The sequence below is a fragment of the Dipodomys spectabilis genome, unplaced genomic scaffold (assembly GCF_019054845.1).
Source record: "Dipodomys spectabilis isolate Male_0828 unplaced genomic scaffold, ASM1905484v1 ptg000669l, whole genome shotgun sequence".
NCBI lineage: Eukaryota > Metazoa > Chordata > Mammalia > Rodentia > Heteromyidae > Dipodomys > Dipodomys spectabilis.
The window spans coordinates 5,062,436-5,085,423 of NW_024871346.1; the positions used below are offsets into that span (position 1 = coordinate 5,062,436).

Consider the following 22,988-nt stretch of genomic DNA (forward strand, 5'->3'; position numbering starts at 1 on the left):
CCAGAAGTGGCACTGTGGCTCAAATGGTAGAGCGCTCACTTTGAACTGAAGAGCTGAGTGACAGCGCCTAGGCCCAGAGTTCAAGCCCCATGACAATCAAAAAAAAAAAAAAAAAAAAAGTATTCTCTCCTCCAGCATTTTATGAAAGTTAAGCTTTCAGTATTGTATACCTAACCTGAAGAGTAAGATACAGGTGAATTGGTAATGGAGCCATTTTCCTCTAAAGAATAACAAATCGAGGCTGGGAAGGTGACTCAGTGGTAGAGCGCTTGCCTTGCATGCATAAGGCCCTGGGTTCGATTCCCCAGCACCACATAAGCAAAAAGAAAAAAAGCCGGAAGAGGCACTGTGGCTCAAGTGGTAGAGCACTAGCCTTAAACTTAAGAGCTGAGGGACAGTGCCCAGGCCCAGAGTTCAGGCCCCACAGCACCACATCCAGTTTTCTAGTGGGTAATTGGAGATGAGAGTCTCATGGACTTTCCTGCCCTGGATGGCTTTGAACTGCAATCCTCAGATCTCAGCCTCCTGAGTAGTTGGGTTTACAAGTGTAAGCCACTAGCGCCAGTCTCCAATAATCTTAAATAAAATGAAGTTCACTACCACTATTGAAAATTTAAAGCAGACCAACACCTGACACAACAATTACAGCTGACTTCATCCCATGTGAAAGGTAATAATCAACCCAAAGCAGATGGATGAGAATATGTCAGCACAGCACTGTGCACAGATGACACAGACCAACCACATGCTTGGAGAATGTAAATGCTAATGCTCCACAGTTCTTTCTACAGCATCATGCATCAGGAGTAATAGTGGAAGGAGTGGCAACACCAGAGGGGCCACAATTTGATGTTGCTCAAGTTGCATGAGGACAAAGTGCTCTGGTCTACTTACTTGAGGACAGATTCGAAAATTCCTATAATAAAAGACATTTAAAAATTCAAATTCAGTGAGACCAAAAGAAGACACTCCTAAGAGTGGAACACAGACACAATGCCTATGTGCATCTGACCATTCAAAATAATGCTTATCAAAATGAACTCCAAGTAATGGAAACAAGGTTTTTTTTTTTCTTTTTTGTTTTTGTTTTCTTTTCTTTACATATGTCTTTGGGAAGTGTAAGGGGAAGCAGGGAAGCACAGAAATGACGGGACAGAGGGTAAACCAATGCAGCAGTGGTATTCACTGGACACTGGGCAAGGGAAAGGGTGACACCGTCCAAAAAGAAACGCACTCGTTACCTGACTCATGGAACTCTCACCACTTTTATGATAACAATATATTTTTTTAATTCAAATTCATGCCTACTCTCAAGGCAACTGACTTTGTTAACATACAACCAACCATTCACCAATCATGAAACATCAATGTAATGAACTATAATGGAGCCATTAACATTTACAAAAGCATGTCAACACATCAAAACATGAAATGGTAAGCTGAAATCCATAATGACGGAAAACTCATTTACAATAAGCAAAAATCTGAGTTTTAGGCCTTGCTCAGCATAACAATCTCTCTTGCAAAATCAACCCATGTCTCCAGCTTCAGCAATTCCTAAAAGCATACAGAATATGAAAACTACAACACCCACTGTGCAGGTGAAGTTGCCTTTTTTTTTTTTTTGGTCAGTCATGGGGCTTGAACTCTGGGCTTAGGCACTGTCCCTGTGCTCTTCAGCTCAAGGCTAGCACTCTGCCACTTGAACCACAGCACCACTTCCGGTTTTCAAGTGGTTTATTGGAGATAAGAGTCTCATAGACTTTCCTGCCTGGGATAGCTTTAAACTGCGATCCTCAGATCTCAGCCTCCTGAGTAGCTAGGATTACAGGCCACCAGCGCCCGGCTCTTTTTTTTTTTCTTTCTATAACAGTCCTGGGGCTGAAACTCAGAGCCTAGAGGCTGCTCCTGAAATCTAGCTCACTGGAGCCACAGCAAGATTTCCGTATTTTGAGTGTTTAATTGGAGGTAAGAGTCTCACAGATTTTCCTGCCTGGGCTAGCTTTGAACCTCTATCCTCAATCTCAGCCTCTTGAGTAGCTAGGCCTGAGCCACCAGCTAAAGCTGCTTCTTGAGGCTGCATAATTATCAACCACGTAAACCACCACTGAGGGAACTGAGGCATAGAGGTGTGCGGACATACAAGAGGACCTCCCCTTTCCTTACACTGCGATTTCCTAGTGTCTTATTTCATCCTCCATTATCTCAGACTAGCTTTCCATTCAGCAAAAGCTATTATCCTCCCAAAGTTCACAGATAAACACAAGAGTGAGACCCATACCACTCACCTTGCACTGATGCTCCACAGTGGACATGTCCTACTTTACAGCCCACTACCAATAATGAACCCTCCTTGCTCCAGCTGAGATGAAAGCATGGGTAAAGCCACCACATGGCTCCCTGAAAAGCCAATCACTCTAGACCCTGACAACAAGACTCTGGTATCTGCTGCTGCCCTTCATTCCTCCCTCCTGACAGGCAGGAACCTAGACATACCCACTTGAAGAATTTTGACACTTGAGAAAAAAATTTTTTTTGTTTTTGTTGTTTGTTTTTTTGCTTATGTGGTGCTGAGGAATCAAACCCAGGGCCCCATGCATGCAAGGCAAGCGCTCTTACCACTGAGCCACCTTCCCAACCCTTGAGAAAATTTTTTAACATCCCTTAGCTTCTATTTTTGAATTCCCAATTATTTTACTCTTAACAAACTATTGGCCGATAGGAAAACAAACATCTATGAAAATTTTTACAGGAAACAACTTTTTAAGAAGTTGAAGCTGGGCACCGGTGGCTCACACCTATAATCCTAGCTACTACTCAGGAGGCTGAGATCTGAGGATCGTGGTTCAAAGCCAGCCCGGGCAGAGCAGTTAGGTCCGTGAGACTCTTACCTCCAATAAACCACTCAGAAAACCAGAAGTGGTGCAGTGGCTCAAGTGGTAGAGCGCTAGCCTTGAGCTGAAGAGTGTAGAGACAGCGCCCAAGCCCAGAGTTCAAGCCCCGCGACCAACCAAAAAAAAAAATTGAGCAGAGTGCAGGTGGCTCATTCCTATAATCCTAGCTACTCAGAAGGCTGAGGATTGTGGTTCAAAGCCAGCCCGGGCAGGAAAGTGAGACTCTTAAGTCCAATTAACAACCAGAAAACCCGAAGTGGCTCTGTGGCTCAAGTGGTAGAGTGCTCACCTTGAACTGAAGAACTGAGGGACAATGCCCGGGCCCAGAGTTCAAGCCCCATAACCAACCAAAAATAAAAAAGCAGAGCAAAATACAGCCTAGTGTTTATTTAAATATGATCTTTGCTACAAACCTTGAGGGAAAAAAGATCATGCTTGTTCCTTTAAAAATATCATATTCAGGGCTGGGAAGGTGGCTCCGTGGTAGAGCGCTTGCCTTGCATGCCTGAGGCCCTGGGTTTGATTCCTCAGCACCACATAAGCAAAAAGAAAAAAGCCAGAAGTGGCACTGTGGCTCAAGTGGTAGAGCGCTAGCCTTGAGCTGAAGAGCTGAGGGACAGCGCCCAAGCCCAGAGTTCAGGCCCCACGAACGGACCCAAAAAAAAAAAAAAAAAAAATCATATTCAGCCAGGCACCAGTGGCTCACACTATAATCCTAACTACTCAAGAGGCTGAGATCTGAGGACAGTGGTTGGACAGGAAAGTCCGTGAAACAATTATCTCCAATAAACCACTCAGAAAACCAGAAGTGATGCAGTGGCTCAAGTGGTAGAGCGCTACCCTTGAGCTGAAGAGCTGAGCAACCGTGTTCAGGCCCAGAGTTCAAGATCTATGATTGACAAAAAAAAAAAGAAATCATATTCACCACTGGGCAATGGTGACACACATCTATAATCCTAGCTACTCAGGAGGCCAAGGTCTGAGAACTGCAGTTCAAAGACAGTCCACGCAGAAAAGTCAGACTCTTATCTCCTGTAAACCACCAAGAAAACCAGAAGTGGCGCTGTGGCTTAAAGTGGTAGAGTGCTAGCCTTGAACAAAAGAGCTCAAGGACAGCACCCAGGCCCCCGAGGATTGACCCAAAAAAAAAAAAAATCATATTCAAAGCATTGTACTATTAAATGAAGTATGCGGTTTTAATCTCTTTCTTTCCTTCTCCTACCCACTGATAAAAAGACACAAAATGCTGGGGGTAATCATGTTGGATAGAAGACTACTGTATTTTTTTCTATTTTAACTTTCCTACAATGCACAGGTATTATTTTTAGAAAAATGTCCACATTTTTTTTAATGCATAGAAGAGAAACTGGCAAGAGACCAATGGAAAACTGATGGTCCCCAGGAGATGAATCAGCGGAACCGTAAGTGTTTCCTCGGGTCATTACAAAAGGGAGCTGTATGGGACTTATAAAAGTGTAATTGTTACTTTCAAGCTCACTGAGTTTGCTAAGGTTACTAAGTCTAAGTAATTCCAAAATAAACACATTATCCTTGGGTTTCCAATACTGTCTTCAGTTCAAGTCTGTTACAGTGAGGTTCAGAAACATTTAGAGCATCCCTCATTGAGACTCTTGCTTAGGGGCTCAGAACAGAACCCTATACCACTGTAAAAAGAGGTTTAACAATACCCAGAATAAATACACAGCGGATGGCAGCTCCACTTCCTAGTCATCATTCAGCAACATGATCCTATAATAGAAAGATGTGGTTCAATCACCACATTTGCAAACAAGAGTCACAAGTAACTCCTTTCATCTCCAGACTCCTCACTGGCATGGAGTTCCTTCACTGAACCTTCTCTCTACTGATGAGAGCAGGTTCCAGTAGGAGATTACAGTCAGCATCCATCAGAGTGAGCAGCCAGCAGACTATATTCTTGAAAGTAAGCCAACTGGTGGAGTAAAGTCCCTAACAACCTCTCCAGGGGCAGTAATCTACTAGCAAAGCAACATCGTGGCATGTGTGAGGCCGTGAAATCTAAACGGCCTGAAACAAATCCAACTTATGCTGAGGAGTCACAAGCAACATGACTAGACCAAGGAAATCTCTGGTCCAGTTCGGAGTTCTTGCTAGAGAAAACTAAAAAATCCACCAGGACCTTGAAGGAAGGGTCATGGCAGAGGAAACCAGACTTGGAAACCAGAGTCGCACAGGCCAGGATCCTTCTCCCTGACTCTAAAGCCATGAAAGCATCATCCTGCTGACATACCTTCTGCACAGTCCTCAACCAGCACTGCACACTAACTCAATCCTTACCCTTCATTTTCACTCCAAGGAAAGGTTTTCCTGTGTAAACATATCTGCCTTCAAAATGGAAATCACGAGAAAATGGGATCCATTGTGCTGCCAATTCTGCTGAAATACAACCCTCCAGAAAGTCAGGGTCCTCAGAAGAGTTACAAACACACTGAGAAGAATGTTCAATGTGTTATCTGTGCTCTTTACTTCCAAGAAGTCAGTGTTACCTAATATTTCTGGGCTCCAATAACTGTGCCAGTGAAACACAGGGAGAAGTATTACTTCTGGACAAGTTTCCCCGTTTTTATAGCTAACATGACAAAATCCACTTTTCAGCCAAACTTCCTCAACACAGAAGTTTAGATACTATTTCAAATACTATTAAATTTAACAGCAAGCCTAAATTCAGATTTTTCATTTCACTTTTGCACCTAGTAGAAATTATTTTACTCAAAATAATTATGTCTTCAGATGATTTCCTATTTCCACTTGAAGTAGAAATTACAGTACTTCAAATTCTATTTGCACTTCCCAATAGAAAGATGATTCATTTATGTGGCATCCACAAAAAATTAGTTCCTCCACACCAGGCCTTTCCCAGGTAAGTGACACCCACAAATAGACAGCTTATCTGCAGTGCTCCCTGCTACATCTCCAGGGGCGTGAGGGTGCCTGGTATACAGTAGCTGCTTGGTAAAGTTCACTAAATACATGACTAAGTAAAACAAGGAAAAGCTTTTATTTCTTGCCATTTGATGCAATTTTTCCTGCAATGATTACAACCATCCTTCCTCCTCTGAAACATGACACTAAAGTTTTTCTTATTACTTATTTTGTTGTTCTTGTTGTTTGTCCATCATGGGGCTTGAACTCTGGGCCTGGGCACTGTCGCTCAGCTCTTCAGCTCAAGGCGAGAGCTCTACCACTTGAGCCACAACATCACTTGCAGTTTTCTGGTCATTTATTGGAGATAAGAGTCTCACAGACTTTCCTGCCTGGGCTGGCTTTGAACGGTGATCTTTAGATGTCAGCCTCCTGAGTAGCTAGAATTACAGGCATGAGTCCTGGGCACCCATCCAGTTCATCATGTTAAAATGCCCCAGCATGCTGTGTTGTACACTCAACACCTTTCCTTCTCTGATATTAGCTATCACTTCTGCCTCCTCTGCTGCTCCTTGACACACCAGTATATGGCAAGCTTTTAGAGCTAATACTGCCTCTGCGGCAGAATAAAACATAGAGACTTGGGCACAATTCAAAGTCTTTTCCACTTCTGACCTGCAGCCACATTGTCTGTGCATTTAACAGACTCTGAGCACACAAGCACCCCGCCACATTTCCCAGAATCTCAGAGGAGGTTCTCCACATTTTAAGTGCGTATCCTAGGATTTTCAGGAATGGGCTTGGTTTCAAATATTAATCATGAACAACGGCTGAAAAGACCAGCTCCAATGTAAACCTCAAGGCGTATTTTTTTAATCCATTTAGGAGACACCAGTGGCAGGAAAGCTGGATTTCATCTGGCCTGATGAGCTGTGATAGGGCCACAATTTAGATTCACTGTTCCAAAGTTCATGGCAGCAAAAAAATCAAACACACTGGCAACCATGGGGTGCTGAGCTTGCCCAGAAAGGCCTATCTCCCCAAACCTGAGAGTGGAATGGATAATTTGAGTGCAGCATTTAGTTTATACAATACAACTGGAGTTCCTTCCCCACAACAAACTTTGAATAATGTTTATAATTTAGTAATCAACTGAAATGATGAAAGAATTACCACAATTGAAATAAAATATTTATGTATTTCAAACCAGTAAAACTATGTCTTCAAAAGCTATGAGAAACCTAGTTCTGAATTAGGGATGGAGACAAAATGGGGGATTTGTTTATTTGGGTCTTTGGGTTGCTTTTCTTCTTAAAGATTTAATAAACTTTCATTTGAAATAAGCATAGTTTACTAAGTTAAAGGATCTGATTAAGTATTCCTTAAAAGTAACTAGCTGGGTAAACAATAAAGCGCAAGTTATCCAAGAGTCAGGGAGAGAAAAATTACTTCGGACTGTTTTATGAACATTCTTCCAAATGCACCAATCCTTCAACAAAAATAGTTCAACGGGAGATTTCAGTTCCTGGTACTGAACTGAACAAAGAGAACCACATGTTTTTAATGGCTGCTCATAAACGACCCAAATAAATCTCTAAAAGAACAGCAGTGGTTCTTTCTGTACTTTTCCCTTCAAATTCACAAGACCGATTCCACACAGAAATAAAAATTACTGTACTTTATGGCACCACTCACTCTGTGACACATTTATTTGCTGTCATGAAAGTTAGTGCCTCAACAAAGTAAATGAGATTTAGGGGGAAAACTTGTTTTGTTTTGTTTTGTTTAATTTTAAACAGCACAAAATGTCCTTGCCATTTGTGGCAGAAAGAGTTTACCCACCTCAAATGAGAAGATTTTCAAACTAAGTGACAGACCTAAGTATTTATATACAACTGTTACAAGGAAGCTTTCCAAATAGCTTTCCAATCATTTCTGATGCTGACCTTAGATCAGGATTACATTGCTAACTACCATTTATAAGAAATGAAGCCTACAGAACACAAAGTATCACTTACAATTTAACCACTGATGGGCTCTTTGCCCCTGACTTTAGCTGTGGATTAAAACACAGAGCAACAGCACACCCTGCTGGAAGCAGGCAGGACAGCTAGCACTATCAGCAGCTGAACCTAGCTCCCCACAAAGTGTGAATCACTTCAGAAACACTTCCCACTACACAGGAAGGAGAAGTTCAGAGGCACTAACCACCAGGTGTCTGTAGGTGTGATCTTAACGGTTAAATTAAGGTTTTCAAGTAAACAACTTCCAAATGAAAAGATACTGCCTTTTCTTGCTCATTTCTCTAGCTCCACAAAGCCCCAACTACCCCCAAGTAATTCTAATAGATGGATTTGGCCCAAAATAATGGTATTTGCAAATTGCTATCTGTAAAGAAAAACTGGTGATCACATAAAAGAGGAAACTGAAGCTATTTTCTGCACACAATTGCCTGATTCTGCATACAAGCCCATCTTGGCTCAAAAAACACCCCTAAAGACCACCATTAAGAATCCGCAAGGCAGCTTGGTGGTCTGTGAACCACAATTTACATGTCATTGGCAAAATGCCCGCACAGATTCTGGAATTCGAAACATGCCAACTGTATTAAGAAACCACAACCATGAAACAGCTAGTGTGTCTTGCAATCACAGAAACCAGTGCAGCCATTAGCTAGCTAAGTAATCCAGCTCCATGCTGTCTAATTCAAATGTATAGGAATAAGGAACAGAAATATAGGAATAGATGCTGGGTGCCAATGGCTCACGCCTATAATCCTGGCTACTCAGGAGGCTGAGATCTAGGATTACAGTTCAAAGCCAGCCCACACAGGAAGTCCATGAGACTTTTTTTTTTGGCCAGTCCTGGGGCTTGAACTCAGCTCTGGGCACTGTCCCAGAGCTTCTTTTGCTCAAAGCTAGCACTCTACCATTGGAGCCACAGCACCACTTCCGGCTTTTTCTGTGTATGTGGTACAGAGGAATCAAACCCAAGCCTTCATGCATGCTAGGCAAGCACTCTACCACTAAGCCACATTCCCAGCCCCCATGAGCCTCTTATCTCCAATAAACTACTCAGAAAAAGCCATAAGTGATACTCTGGCTCAAGTGACAACAGTGCTAGCCTTGAGCACAAAGAGGCTCAGGGACAGCACCCAAGCCCTGAGTTCAAGCCCTAGAGGAAAAAAATATATAGGAATAGAAAAGCATCAAAGTTCTGTGCTGTCTTGGCTAAAGAAACAAAACTCCTTTGTACCACTCAATGACATTATTCTGATGACATCCTACGAACAACCTTCTCACTTCTCATAAAAAAGACTGGGTCATCAACCTGCAGTGCATTCTTTAGAAAAATTAGCAATTCTGGAAAACCAATGAACAAGGCCAAGGAAGATCAAACACATCAGCATAATTTTCTTCAAGAAGTACAAAGGTAATAAGCAACTGAAGCTGTCACTAGTGGTACTTACTATTTGGCTCATTATTTCAACCAAGATATATTTGGATTGGAACTTTCAAAGGATACTGACCTCAAGCCTCTTTTCAAGTGATTCAATTCTATCCTTTTTGCTGGCTAGATTGGCTCGTGTGTAGCGGCTTTGCCCAGGAAGATACAAAACTTGACTGTAGCACTCTTCCCACACCTGGTTGTAAGCTTCACTGGAGAGCTCACCATGGCTCATTCCTTGTTTTACCACTTCCATCTCTTGTACCAGAATGTCCTGGGCCTGTTTACAATAAGAAATTCAGTAAGTTTACATTCCATAAATACAAGTCAACACTGGAGAACTTAAAACTAGTCCAAGCTGATGCAGTGGCTAACAATTGTAATTCTAGCTGTTCTGCAGGTAAGAGATTAGGAGGATAGTGGTTCAAGGCCAGCTTATACAACAAATTCACAAAATCCCCATCTTGATCAATGAAGAGCTGGATGTGGTGGTATACACCTGTCATTCCAGCTATGTAGAAAGTGTAAGTAGGAGGATAATGGACCAAGCCCACCCAAGCAAAAAGCAAGATCCAACTGGAAAAATATCAAAGCAGAAAAGACTGGGGGGGAGGGTCTCTGACTCAAGTAATAAGAGCATTTGCCTGGAAAGTGTAAGACCCTTAGTTCAAATCTCAATACAACAACAAAAAGAGGAAGAAAAAAAAAACTAGTCTCTTTTTCCCTTAAGCCAAAGGCTAGGAATATTTTTTTTTTTCCAGTCAGTTGTGAAGCTTGAACTCTGGGCATGGGCGCTGTCCCTGGCTTCAGCTCAAGGCAAGCGTTCTACCACTTGAGCCACAGCGCCTCTTCCAGTTTTCTGGTGGTTAATTGGAGATAACAGTCTCTCAGACTTTCCTGCCCAGACTGGCTTTGAACCGCGATCCTCAGATCTCAGCCTCCTGAGCAGCTAGGATTACAGGCATGAGGCACCAGTGGTGCCTAGCAAGGCTAGGAATTTTAATCAGTTGTTTTTGTTTTTGTTTTTTTAAGAAATCAATCAAGAAACCCCTAAGTAAAAGCAAACTGATTTTAAGAAGTCAAGCACCATGGTCCTAATAGTATAAACATCATTTGCTTTTTTTTTTAGCAGTACTAGAGTTTGAACTCAGAGCCTTGCACTTGCTAGACATATGTTCTACCACTTGAACCATATTCCCCAGCCCTTTTGCTTTTGGCGTCTGGGAGGGCAAGTTCCTGCATTTATGCCCAGTCTAGCTTGGCTCCAGATGCTCCAATGAAAACTCCCGTGTAGCTAGGAAGAATGTGCGCACAACCAAAGCAAGCTCGTATCTGTCCACAACACACAGCATCTAAAAGCGCTTCATCCTATGACAAACACTCTGCTCACTCGTACCTTTTTTAGCTCTTCTTTGGAGAACTTCTCATAAGGGCTATGCTCCAAATAGGTAATGTGTTCTGCATTGTTTGTACCAAATCCTACAGTTTTTCCTTTCTTATTTCCAGAGGGTTCGTAGGGATGGTGCAGAAGATCATAATGAAGCATTGTAATCATTTCCTTTTTGATTAGTTCTTCACTTTTTTGCAAATCTGTCAGAGGTGGCTCTACATTTAAGGGTCTTAGAATAGTTTCATTTACCTAAAATTTTAAAACAAGTACAATTACCAAATATACCACTGCAATATACTAATGATACCATGCTTACAGTACACATTAAACAGCAATTATTTTCAAAAATGACGTTTTTCTCCTCCTAAATACTTAATGATCTCTGAAAGACATGTAAAAATTGGGTATGCTAACTACTTTACTATATTGTAGGAAGCAAATGAAATTTTATGAATGACATAAAAGCACCAATCAATTAAAACTTCCTAAACCAAAGATCCTCACTTACTTCAGAAGGTCTTGGCAGATCTTTCTGGACAGCCTTATGCATTCGCTTCATTTCCTTCACCCGCTCAGCTTCTCGTATGGCCTGAAAAAAGATTTTATGTCCATTACTGCATCTATCCAGTATTTTACAGTTCTCATCAAGTATACTCAAAAACTAAAGCTGGAGCTTTGTAGAAAGATGTTTGTAAAAGATAATGTTAAAGCCACAGAAATACTCAGTAGATCCATTCTCATTATACAATAGAAACTAAGATCTTCCAGTGTCCACCAGAGAATTCTCTGTAATTACCTCACTCCATCATAACTCAGGAGACTCCCACACACCCTTTCCCTTCAAACAAACCTAGTGACTTCATTTAAAAGCCAACCCATGTGTTCTTATGCTCAAGTAGTGAATAATATCTTAATCAATAAAACTTCATGTCATTTATGAGAAAGTAAATGTAACTCAAAGTAGCTGGGAACAAAACACAAGGTTGCTGCTCTTCACATTCACATGGCTCCTCTCTAAAATAGGACTTCCATTGAATTCTTGATTTGTTCTCCCAGAGACTGCAGCAGAACTGAAACAAGCTACAGAGTCTCCACGCTATTTGAGGACTCACCAATTACCAGCCACAAAACTGAGGAAAACTCACTCATGTGAGCCTATTTCCTCATTTAAAAAGAGAGCTAATGAGCCAGGCACCAGTGGCTCACGCCTATAATCCTCAGGAGGCTAAGATCTGAAGATTATGGTTCAAAACCAGCCCAGGCAAGAAAGTCCATGAGACTCTTATCTCTAATTAACCACCAGAAAACCGGAAGAGGCACTGTGGCTCAAGTGGCAGAACATTCTGGGACAGTGCCCAGGCCCAGAGTTCAAGCCACATGACCAACAACAACAACAACAAAAAGCTGGGGGGGGGGGGGGGGGGGCGCTAATGCCTGTCAATTATATGTATACATACTTATGACATTCTCCAAATCCAGGTTTTAGTAGTTTACACTGACTAGAAACTATTTTCTTCAACTAACCCAAGATCTTCTTGTTTGAACACATCTTTTCTTTTCTAGAGTTGAAGCAATGTCTAGAAGACTACCTGTGTGTTTTAAAGAAGCATAATGAACTGCAGTTGATATTTCCATATACCTATTCATTTTAAGAAGCTCATCAAATTGTGAGGATACAATCAGTTACATCAGTATGCACTACTCATGATATAGTTTGTTGAATATTGGGAAACGTTCAGAGCGAAGATGTGGAGACGGGAAGCAGCCCCTCTTCCCTGTGGTGCTGCCCGGCACACTGGGAAAGCCCTCACTCCTTTCTACACCATCACTCACCTGCTTCCGTGCATCCACATCTGCGGCATCTTCGATGTATGTTTCATCTACCTCCCGCTCCTCCAGCTCCTTCTCGGCATTTTCTGGTAGAACGATTTCAAAATCATTCTTAGGGGCAGGAAGGCCCATCAGTCCTAAACGGAGATGTTCACGAGATTCTCTTTCCTGTGGAAAAGGATTGTTGTTCTTCAATTCGTGTTTATCAAGAATTCAACCATATTCTCTGAATTTCCCAAAAACCCAGCTGATCTAACATCAATTTAGAAAAATGATCCTGACTTCAGAATTGGTCTTTTCTTCTTTCTTTTACTGAAGACAGGTTCTTGTCATGTACTCTAGGCCTGCCTAGAACTCACAAGGCTCTTGGCACTACCTCCTGAGTACTAGGAGTATATACCACTATGCCTGAGTTCATTCTTTTTTTTTTTTTTGCCAGTCCTGGGGCTTGAACTCAGGGCCTGGGTACTGTCCCTGAACTTCTTTTGCTCAAGGCTAGCACTCCACCACTTGAACCACAGTGCCACTTCCAGCTTTTTCTGTTTATGTTATACTGAGAAATGGAACCCAGGGCTTCATGCATGCTAGGCAAGCACTCTACCACTAAGCCACATTCCCAGCCGAATGATTTAATTCATATACAACCATTCAGAAATGGCATTCATTGGTACCAATTAAGCATTAAAAGAACTTCAGGCTAGCCTGAGCTACAGGCTCAGAATTAGGACCTCAAGACTCAAAAAAATAAATTAACCAATATATGTGAAGAGTATAAGGTGCATTATATGTGTATATAAATAATAGGTTTATAGTATTAGTATTATCAGAATTCACTAAAAAAAAAAAAAATCACTGACATTACATAAGGCCCAACAGTAAAAAATAAAAGCATTATCTTTAAGATTCAGCAAAACTGAATCTTTATTTATTTGGGTTTGTTTTTTGCTGGTCCTGGGGCTTGAGCTGTCCCTGGGCCTCTTCATGCTCAAAGCTAGCACTCTACCACTTGAGCAACAGTGCCACTTCCAGCTTTTTTGAGTAGTTTATTCGAGATAAGAGTCTCACAGGAGCCAGGCACTGGTGGCTCACGCCTGTAATCCTAACTACTCAGGAGGCTTGAGATCTGAGGATCGAGGTTCAAAGCCAGCCTGGGCAGGAAAGTCCGTGATACTCTTATCTCTAATTAACCAGAAGTGGTGCTGTGGCTCAAGTGGTGGAGCGCTCTGAGGTAAAGAGCTGAGAGACAGTGCTCAGGTCCAGAGTTCAAGTCCCACAACTGGGGGGGTGGGGATGAGGGTCTCATAGGGACTTTTCTGTCTGGGCTGGCTGCAAACCACAATACTCAGATCTCAGCCTCCTGAGTAGCTAGGATTACAGGTGTGAGCCACTGGAGCCCAGCATAAAATTTAATTTTTGTAATTAGCTTTGAGTTCTAGGTTCTCCTAAACATACAAAATAATTCAGAAGGGGCTGGGAAGGTAGCTCAATGGTAGAGCGCTTGCCTTGCAAGCATGAGGCCCTGGGTTCAATTCCTCAGCACCACATAAGCAAAAGGAAAAAAGCCGGAAGTGGTGCTGTGGCTCAAGTGGTAGAGTGCTAGCCTTCAGCTGAAGAGCTGAGGGACAGCGCCCAGGCCCAGAGTTCAGGCCCCATGACCGTACCAAAAAAAAACAGTAATAATAATAATAATTCAGAAAAATTCAGGTTGAAAATCGATTTATGAAATATTTGAAACTCAAGACTTAATTTATAGAAATAGAAAAGTAGGGGCTGGAAAGGTAGCTCAGTTGGTAGAGTGCTTGCCTTGCATGCATGAGGCCCTGGATTCGATTCCTCAGCACCACATCAGCAGAAAAAGCTGAAAGTGGTGCTGTGGCTCAAGTGGTAGAGTGCTATCCTTGAGCTGAAGAGCTGAGGGACTTCTAAGCGCCCAGGCCCAGAGTTCAAGCTCACAACAGACAAAAAAAAAAAGAAGAGGGGGTGCAGGAGGCTGGGAAGGGATGTGAAGGGTAAACAAAGGAGGAGGCTTGCAATGCTTGATAAGAAATGTATGCATTATCCTGCCCATGTAATTGTAACCCCTCTGTACAGTGTGTTCACCAAAAAAAAAAAAAAAGAAGAAAAAGAAAAATAAATAGGAAGTAGCTCTATGGCTCAAGTGGTAGAGCGCTCGCCTTGAGCTGAAGAGTGCAGGGAGAGTGCCCAAGCCCAGAGTTCAAGCCCCACGACCGACCCAAAAAAAAAAAAGAAATAGAAAAGTAAAACAAATGTATCCTTCATAAAAGGAAGTATTAATTAGTAAATGACAAAAGTCAATGAGAGATACAAGAGCATTACTTTTGGCTCTTACCAATATTCAAGTTCCAGTCCTACCAAAAGCGCGTGCACGCGCACATGTGTATGTGTGTGCACGTGCACGCGCACGGTGCACATGCACGTAGAAAGGGAACTGACATTTACCATCTGCTTCACATAAGAGGGATCACTGTAATCTGCCATTCCATCCTCTGGGTTAATGTTTAATTTGTCTCTAAGTGGAGTTCGACCAGGGGTAGAGTTTGTCACAGGCTTGGGGGTGGTTCCACTCCGGGGAGTCAGCCCTTCAGCTCCATTAGAAGGAGTCCTTGAAAACAGAGATTCCAGTTAGTAAGAGTGCCACACATATTTGCAAATTTTTTCACATAAATTATTTCACAGGAAATGCAGAAGAGAAATAAAACATCCCAAAACTTCTCTTATTTTATATTATTCTTTATACTATGATCAAAGTTCAAACTAGTGAGCACAGTCTTTACATGTAATATATTTACTGACTTCAATAGTCTTTATACTTGACATTTTCTTGCCTTCTTACATAGGTCCACCCAACATCATTTCAACCTTTGTTTGATACCTTAGGATGGCTAAGGAGAGGTAGTGATCCTGGATGACTTTCACCAACCAAGTTGTTCCCTGTCAGGTCACTGACATCAGTACTTAATGTAATTTAAGTGGGTCACCCCTTTACTTTGTATCTGGAAACCAACCACCACCTTTACAGAATCTCATATAAGTAAGCACATGTGACGACTTGGAGACTCTCCCAGCAATAAAGCCCACAGACTTTGCACCTTGTATTTTAATTGTTCAAAGCCTTTCTTATGTTTTGTTTGCTTACTTCCTGTATCTCGGCTGGGATCCACATTGATGGTGCTGTCAGACAGCTGTTCCCGAGAGGTGAAGTAATCGTTTAAGACATGGTCCCTGCCCCCAAGGAGCTTACAATCTAGTTGAGAAATAAGACATACACAAAAAAAAACAGCAATTAGGCTCTCAAGTAACACTGAATGTTATATAGGGACTGGCTGCCAGTGCTTCTTGATTGTGCTATCAAGGACACATGAACCAGCCTGAAGGGCTTTCTCTACTGAACAACAACCCACAAGGACATCCAAACACTTACAAGTAAACATCAAACATTAAGTGCTTAATAAGCTGAAATTCCATTTTAATATGACTTGCCTCTGTGACATTTTTATCTTAAAAGATTCCTACAAAGAAGCTGGGTGCCGGTGGCTCACACCTGTAATCCTAGCTACTCAGGAGGTTGAGATCTGAGGATCAAGGTTCAAAGCCAGCCCAGGCAGGAAAGTCCAAGAGACTATTATCTCCAATAAACCACTAGAAAACCGGATGTGGCACTGTGGCTCAAGCGGTGGAGCAGTAGAGCACTCGCTTTGAACTGAAGAGCTGAGGACAGAGCCCAGGCCAGAGTTCAAGCCCCACGACCAACCAAAAAAAAAAGATTCCTACAAAGAAAAATCCCCATTTGATATAGGAAGTTCCATTGCCAGGCCTGGGCTCTCACAGCTCCCAACCTCTGCTGATGCTGTACTATACCCAGGAAGCCATCGCCCCATGCCAGCCTATGGAATCAAGCCTAGCTGTGAAGTCCCTTTTTAGGAATCTCCTAACCTGCATTACTCCTTCCTGCTCTACTGCAGAGTAGAAATTATCTTTCTCTGCTTCAGGATACCAGCATTTAATGACGGAGGCCAGGCCTTATCAATTCAATCCTGTTGTGTTCATACCTCTTTCTTATTTCTAGCTGACCTAATTTCTCTGCTGGGCCACTCACTCTTGTTCTGTCTCCTTCAAGCTCTCTCAATTTCCCTCTTCCCCCTGGCCCTCCTCTGCTTCACTAGAGAAATGCTAACTGCCCCTTGCAATTACCTCCAGGGCTATTACCAGTTAAGACTCTATTCTGTAATCCTAGCTACTCAGGAGGCTGAGATCTGAGGATCGTGGTTCAAAGCCAGCTCAGGCAGGAAAGTTCCCCATAAGACTTTTTTTTGGTCGGTGTGGGCCTTGAGTGCTGTCCCTGTGCTCTTCAGCTCAAGGCAAGCGCTCTACCGCTTGACCCAGAGCGCCACTTCTGGTTTTCTAGTGGTTTATTGGGGATAAGAGTCTCACGGACTTTCCTGCCCAGGCTGGCTTTGAACCAAGATCCTCAGATCTCAGCCTCCTGAATAGCTAGGTTACAGGTGTGAGCCACCAGCACCCAGCCCCCATAAGATATTTATCTCCAATTAACCACTCAAAACCTGGAATGGCACTGCAGTTCAAGTAGTAGAGCACTAGCCTTGAGCACAAAGGGGCTCAGGGACAGTGCCCAGGCCCTAAATTCAAGCCCCACAACCAGCCAAAAATTAATAATAAAAAAAAAAACTCAGAGACAACATCCAGACCAAGTTCAAGCCCCACAACTGATAAAATAATAAAAATAAAAACATACTGCAAAACAAACTGAAGCCTTAAAGAAGTTCTAGTATTGAACTATTTCCTTAATACTATTATATGATTTATTATGAGAAGTAAGTAGAAATCAGAAAGGCAAACAGAACATTTATTTCTATTCTGTCAACATTATGAAATAAACATGCTGCCCAAATCCATAGATTCAAGGTTTTCTAAAATATAAAATGCACTCGTTGGGGGGAGGAGGGTTGGGTAGGGGGGTGGGGGGAGGATGGGATGGGAAGGGGAAACAAAGGAGGAGGCTACAATGCTTGATAAGAAATGTACTCATTATCTTGCCCATGTCATTGTAACCTCTCTGTACAGTATTTTCACAATAAAAAAACCAACTGCACTGGTTCTCGCAGTACCTGAATGGGGTAGAAAGAACTGTGTTGGGAGTCTGCACCACTTGCCGCTGTGGAGTCACACCAGAGAAGTCACTCTCGTGCAGTGGGGTGTTCAGTCCACCTTTTAAGGGGGTGTCCACGTTGGTCAGGGCCATGAGGTTCTGCGCCTCCTGATTAACAAGAACACAAAGAAGCACGTTTAACAGTTTACAAATTTTGAAACAGACAAAAATTCTTTCACATCTTCTCAATGAAAACCAATGGAGCCAGGTGCTCATGGCTCACACCTGTAATCCTAGCTACTCAGAAGGCTGAGATCTGAAGATCACAGTTCAAAGCCAACCCAGGCAGAAAGCCCCATGAAATTCTTATCCAAGTAACTACTCAAAAACCAGAAGTAGAGTTGTAGCTTAAAGTGGTAGAGAGCTACCCTTGAGCAAAAGAGCTGAGACAGTGCCCAAGCCCTGAATTCAAGCCACACAACAGACAACCCCACACACACCCACCCCCAACAAAAAAAAGAAAAAGTAAACCAACAGAGAAAATGAATACTGGGCCATGGAAAATTTCAGTATTTCCATTCCTCTAGCAACAGAAGACAACACATCAGAGGTGCTAAATAAAGTGTACCTGTCAAGTTATGCTGTTGCAAGCTTACACAGGGAACTGCCACTGCCCAAAACCTTCTACTACCTGTGCCATCTCTCTTTACAAATGCAAGGTGCCAAGAATGCAAGTTCCCCAATGCAAGCTGAGGTCAATGTCAGAACACCTAGGTTTTAGTTTGGCTTCATCACTAATTCCTTATCTAATCTTCATAGCATCTCTGAGTCTCCTGGAAAGTTAAGATACTCCAAGTAGCCCACCACAAGGCTCCTAGGTTCATGTTCCTTTCAGAAGTCATGCTTGACCTCTTTAGGCAGAACAGACTATGCAGAATCAATGAGTCCTCCGTCCTCTATACTCAGTATGTACTCATTACATCCTCTCACCTCAACCACAATTATGATTGGCTCAGTGGTTAAGCACTTGCTTGGCATGTGCAAGATCCTTAGTTTAACCCCCAGCACAGTACAAAATATTTAAAAGAATAAAACAATATAGTAACTGGGGCCTCTGGAGCAAATGATAAGGAGATCAATTGTTTTTCTCACTAAGCCTTCCACAACTATTTAACTCTTGAATCAAGGATCTGAAATTTTATTTCTGACTCCGTTCCACTCCTGCCCACAAATTCCATGTCCACAGGCACTCATCTAGGAAGTAAGCTCCCAGGCCTCCTGAGGCCTCTGCTCCACTCCACTGGTCCAACTGGACAGCATCAGACTATGTGAAGCAAGCTTAGTCAAAGGACCAGAGCACGCAGTAAACTAAATGAGACGTTCTCTTCTCCACATTTCCCAAACTTTCTCACAGCTACCATCTCAAAAAAGTATAACAGAAAAATACAATAAAAGCATTCATTTAACTGGCAACTCCTTTGTACAATAAAGATATTATTTTTTTAATGGAGAAACAACAGCATTTGCAGATATTCTGGGAACACAAGCTGTGGCTGGTGTGATGGAGGAGGGGAACGTGGTGCTGCTGGCATACTGTTACAGGAACACAAAGAAGTTTGAAAATTCACTATTTCCTAATCACACATATGACTTTCTTCTAGGATTACCAGGCAATGTGAAACATTAAGGTGTGGTGCTTTGCTAACAGGTAGAAAGGACCAGAGAAGGGAAGGGCTAGCTTCAAAAGTTATAAATCAAAGGATGAAGAAATGACATCTGAAGTACACAGTTCCTGAAGTAATCAGTAATCAACTGACTTCACTTCTTTACCACAGAAATAAATGCCCTCGGATCTCTATGCATTCAAGAATCAGCTTCAAACTGCTGATCCAAAAAGAACTACTTAGTCCTCTTTGTTGACACTTTTAAGGACAATAAACCAAGTGAAAGATATGTGACACCATACCTGCAGAATTCTGTCCTGCGAAGCTGGTGTTCTCGGGGTCCTAAGAGCAATGCTGTTGTTGGTGACATTGTACTCAGACAAAAGAGTGCTAGATGCAGAGTTTGTTATGCCAGACTCCTCAGCAGTCTGACGAGCGATCTCACTTGCTTGGCCTACTTTCACAACTTCCTGGAGCTCCGCATCTGAAATCTAGAAGAACACAATCATCAAAGTCCTTACTACATGTGGTTTTAAAATATAACAGAAAAATAAAATAAAAGCATTCACTTAATTGGCAACTCCTTTGTACAACTACTTAAAGATACTTTTTGTTTAATTAACCAGGTGCTGGTGGCTCACACCTCTAATTCTAGCTACTCAGAAGGCTGAGCTCTGAGGATTGCAGTTCAAAGCCAGTCCAGGCAGAAAAATTCCCATGAGCTTCTCATCTCCAATTAATTACTCAAAACACTGGAAGAGGAACTGTAGAACCAAGTGGCAGAGCACCAGCCTTGATCAAAAGATCTCAGGGACAGAGCCCAGGCCCTGAGTTCAAGGCCCACAACCAAATTTAAAAAAAAAATTGAATTTAAAAAAACACTTTGTTTCCCCAAGCCAAAGCATATCTACCTTCAATTTAAAAAAAAAAAGGCCTGGAGGGGCTGGGAAGGTGGCTCAGAGGTAGAGTGCTTGCCTCGTATGCCTGAGGCCCTGGGTTCAATTCATCAACACCGCATAAGCAGAAAAAGCCCAAAGTGGCGCTGTGGCTCAAGTGGTAGAGCATTTGCCTTGAGCTGAAGAGCTGAGGGACAGTGCTCAGGCCCAGAGTTCAGGGCCCATGACCGCTCCCCCCCACCCAAAAAAAAAAATTAACTCAAAAAAAAGGCCTGGAGCCCTGGAGCCCTGGCCTATAATGATTACTTCTAACCACAACAAACTATGAGAACTTTCACAGAGGAGTGTTCTTATTTCTCAACCCATCACAATGACTGATTTTGATAGGTGGCTCATCACTGTACTGTAAATATTTTAAGAGTACTCAAGACATAAGCCCTCAATTGCCAAATAAATGAAATACCACATAAATCCAAACAATGAGATAAGCATATAAATTCACAAGATGAAAATAGTACTTTAATCAAATTACCTGGGGGGCAGGAAGTACCAGTTTGCTTCTCTTTTTAGTAAACTCTGAAACACCACTGGTCTGAAGAATTGCTGATGGTAAGTCAGATTCCTTTTTTCTTTTCAAGTGCTGTTTGTCTTTTTTTCTATCTCTCCCTTCTTTTTCACTGCCATAAATCAGGAAGTTATACATAAGCAATTAACATTAGATGCCATATTCATACCCTCTAAACAATCTTTTTCTTATGGGAATAACTAAAGCAACCAAAAAAGATTTTCTGGGCTGGGAATGTGGCTTAGTGGTAGACTACTTGCCTGGCATGCATGAAACCTTGGGTTCGATTCCTCAGTACCACATAAACAGAAAAAGCCAAAATGGTACTGTGGCTCAAGTGGTAGAGTATTAGCTTTGAGCAGAAAAAAAAGCTCAGGGACAGTGCCCAGGCTCTGAGTTAAGCCCCAGGACTGGCAAAGAAATAAAAAGATTTTCTAAAATGCACATTAAATTGTTCCCTATGAAGATTGCAAATTAGAATAATGCCTATTAAGAAACAGAGTACAGCCAGATGCCAATGGCTCACTCCTGTAATTTTAGCTACTCAGAAGGCTGAGATCTGAGGTCATGGTTCAAAACCATCCTGTGCAAAAAAGTCCATGAGACTCTTATCTCTAATAAACTGATAAAAAGTCAGAAGTGGTGATATGGCTCAAGTGGCACAATGCCACTTGAGCAAAAGCAGCACAGGGATGACACCTAGGTCCTGAGTTCAGGCCCTAAGACAGGCATTTAAAAAAAAAAAAAGGAACCAGAATATGGTTTTGGTTTTCATTTTTCTGGTTGGCCATGAGGCTTGAACTCTGGGCCTGAGCACTGTCAGCCCTGAGCTCTTCAGCTCAAGGCCAGCGCTCTACCACTTGAGCCACAGTGCCACTTCCAGTTTTCTGGTGGTTAATTAGAGATAAGAGTCTAACAGACTTTCCCTGCCCAGGCTGGCTTGAATTGCAATCCTCAGATCTCAGCCTCTTGAGCAGCTAGGATCAGAATATGTTTAGGAAGATTTCTTCCATTGTAAACACTTCATCTGTTCACAATGTACACATAAATGTTAAGATGTGGTCAGTGAGTAGACAGTCAACTAAGAGAACTGTGATTCAAGGGCCATACATACAGCATTCTGTGCTAAAAACATGACAGCCAGGGTCACTGGCTTTCCCACAAAATTAAGCCCATTAAAGAGACGGAAGGATAACCAGTACCCATCAGGCTAAATAATATTCTAGTTTGGGCAAAGATAATACTTAGAACTTAAAAAAAAAATCCTGTTATATATTTATTTCCAAAATGCAAAAGGAACTCACGATCTTAGCTCCCCATCAAGATCCTGTTGTCTTAGTTTCCTGAAATCTGCATCAAGGGCCTGGTAGTTTTCCTCCGAGGTATCATAAAAACCAAGAGCAGGCTTTTTTTCAAATGGAATCTCAGCATTATAATCAACTCCTCTCTTCTTTTTTCTTTTCTTCTGAATTTCTATACCAGCTGCTCGAAGTTCTCGTCTTTTTTGAAGAGCAGCAAGACGCCTGAATAAAGAGAATACAAAACCACCCAGAATATCATTTACTATGGGCCAACAATGATCACTCACCGAAGTTAAGAAAACTATCTGGTTTTTGGGGGAAAGAAATACTCATTTAAGCCCTCACCTCATATCATTCACCAAACCCAAGTTTTGACTTAAAAAACAGAAAAAAGCAAATGGAAAAGCCAGTAGAAAATTTGTAGCTTCTCTTTGGATGAGAATGTACTTACTAAGTTAAATAACTGTCAAAGGAAATCACTAGTTTTGAGATTTTATTTTCAGTCATGGGGCTTGAACTCTGGGCCTAAGCACTGTCCCTCAGCTCTTCAGCTCAAGTCGAGTGCTCTACTACTTGAGCCACAGTGCCACTTCCAGTTTTCTGGTGGTTAATTGGAGATAAGAGTCTCATAGACTTTCCTGCCTCGGCTGGCCTTGAACCGCATTCCTCAGATCTCAGCCTCCTGCATAACTAGGATTACAGGCATGAGCCACCACACCCGGCTTTGAGGTGTTTTTTAACTGCAGCACTATAACAAAATTGTAAAATTAAACTGAAAAGAAAAAAAGATTTGTAATAAATATGAGGTTCAGTAGTCCTTAGGTAAAGATTTTCCAAAACTCATTCCAACAGAAGTTTTAAAAAAAAAAAGGTAAGTGAAAATAAATAATAGCATGGCAGTTGCAGAGCCCTATACCCTCTCTTCTCCCCACATCCTCCTTCCCTACTTCCTGCCCTACTCCCTACCCCCAC

The 22,988-nt window shown here is 42.1% G+C and overlaps 1 protein-coding gene across 1 annotated transcript in view; it reads right to left on the reverse strand.

The window, feature by feature from the left end:
• Cdc5l (cell division cycle 5 like) overlaps positions 1-22,988 on the reverse strand; it is a 35,189-nt gene that overhangs the window by 3,383 nt on the left and 8,818 nt on the right. The window contains exons 6-14 of the mRNA XM_042671935.1: positions 22,020-22,238; positions 20,683-20,827; positions 19,557-19,745; positions 17,610-17,758; positions 14,923-15,085; positions 12,466-12,630; positions 11,141-11,221; positions 10,639-10,881; positions 9,325-9,522 (exon numbers count right to left, since the gene is read on the reverse strand). Of these exons, the coding sequence (XP_042527869.1) occupies positions 9,325-9,522; positions 10,639-10,881; positions 11,141-11,221; positions 12,466-12,630; positions 14,923-15,085; positions 17,610-17,758; positions 19,557-19,745; positions 20,683-20,827; positions 22,020-22,238 (1,552 nt within the window). The remainder of the gene's footprint in view (positions 1-9,324; positions 9,523-10,638; positions 10,882-11,140; positions 11,222-12,465; positions 12,631-14,922; positions 15,086-17,609; positions 17,759-19,556; positions 19,746-20,682; positions 20,828-22,019; positions 22,239-22,988) is intronic.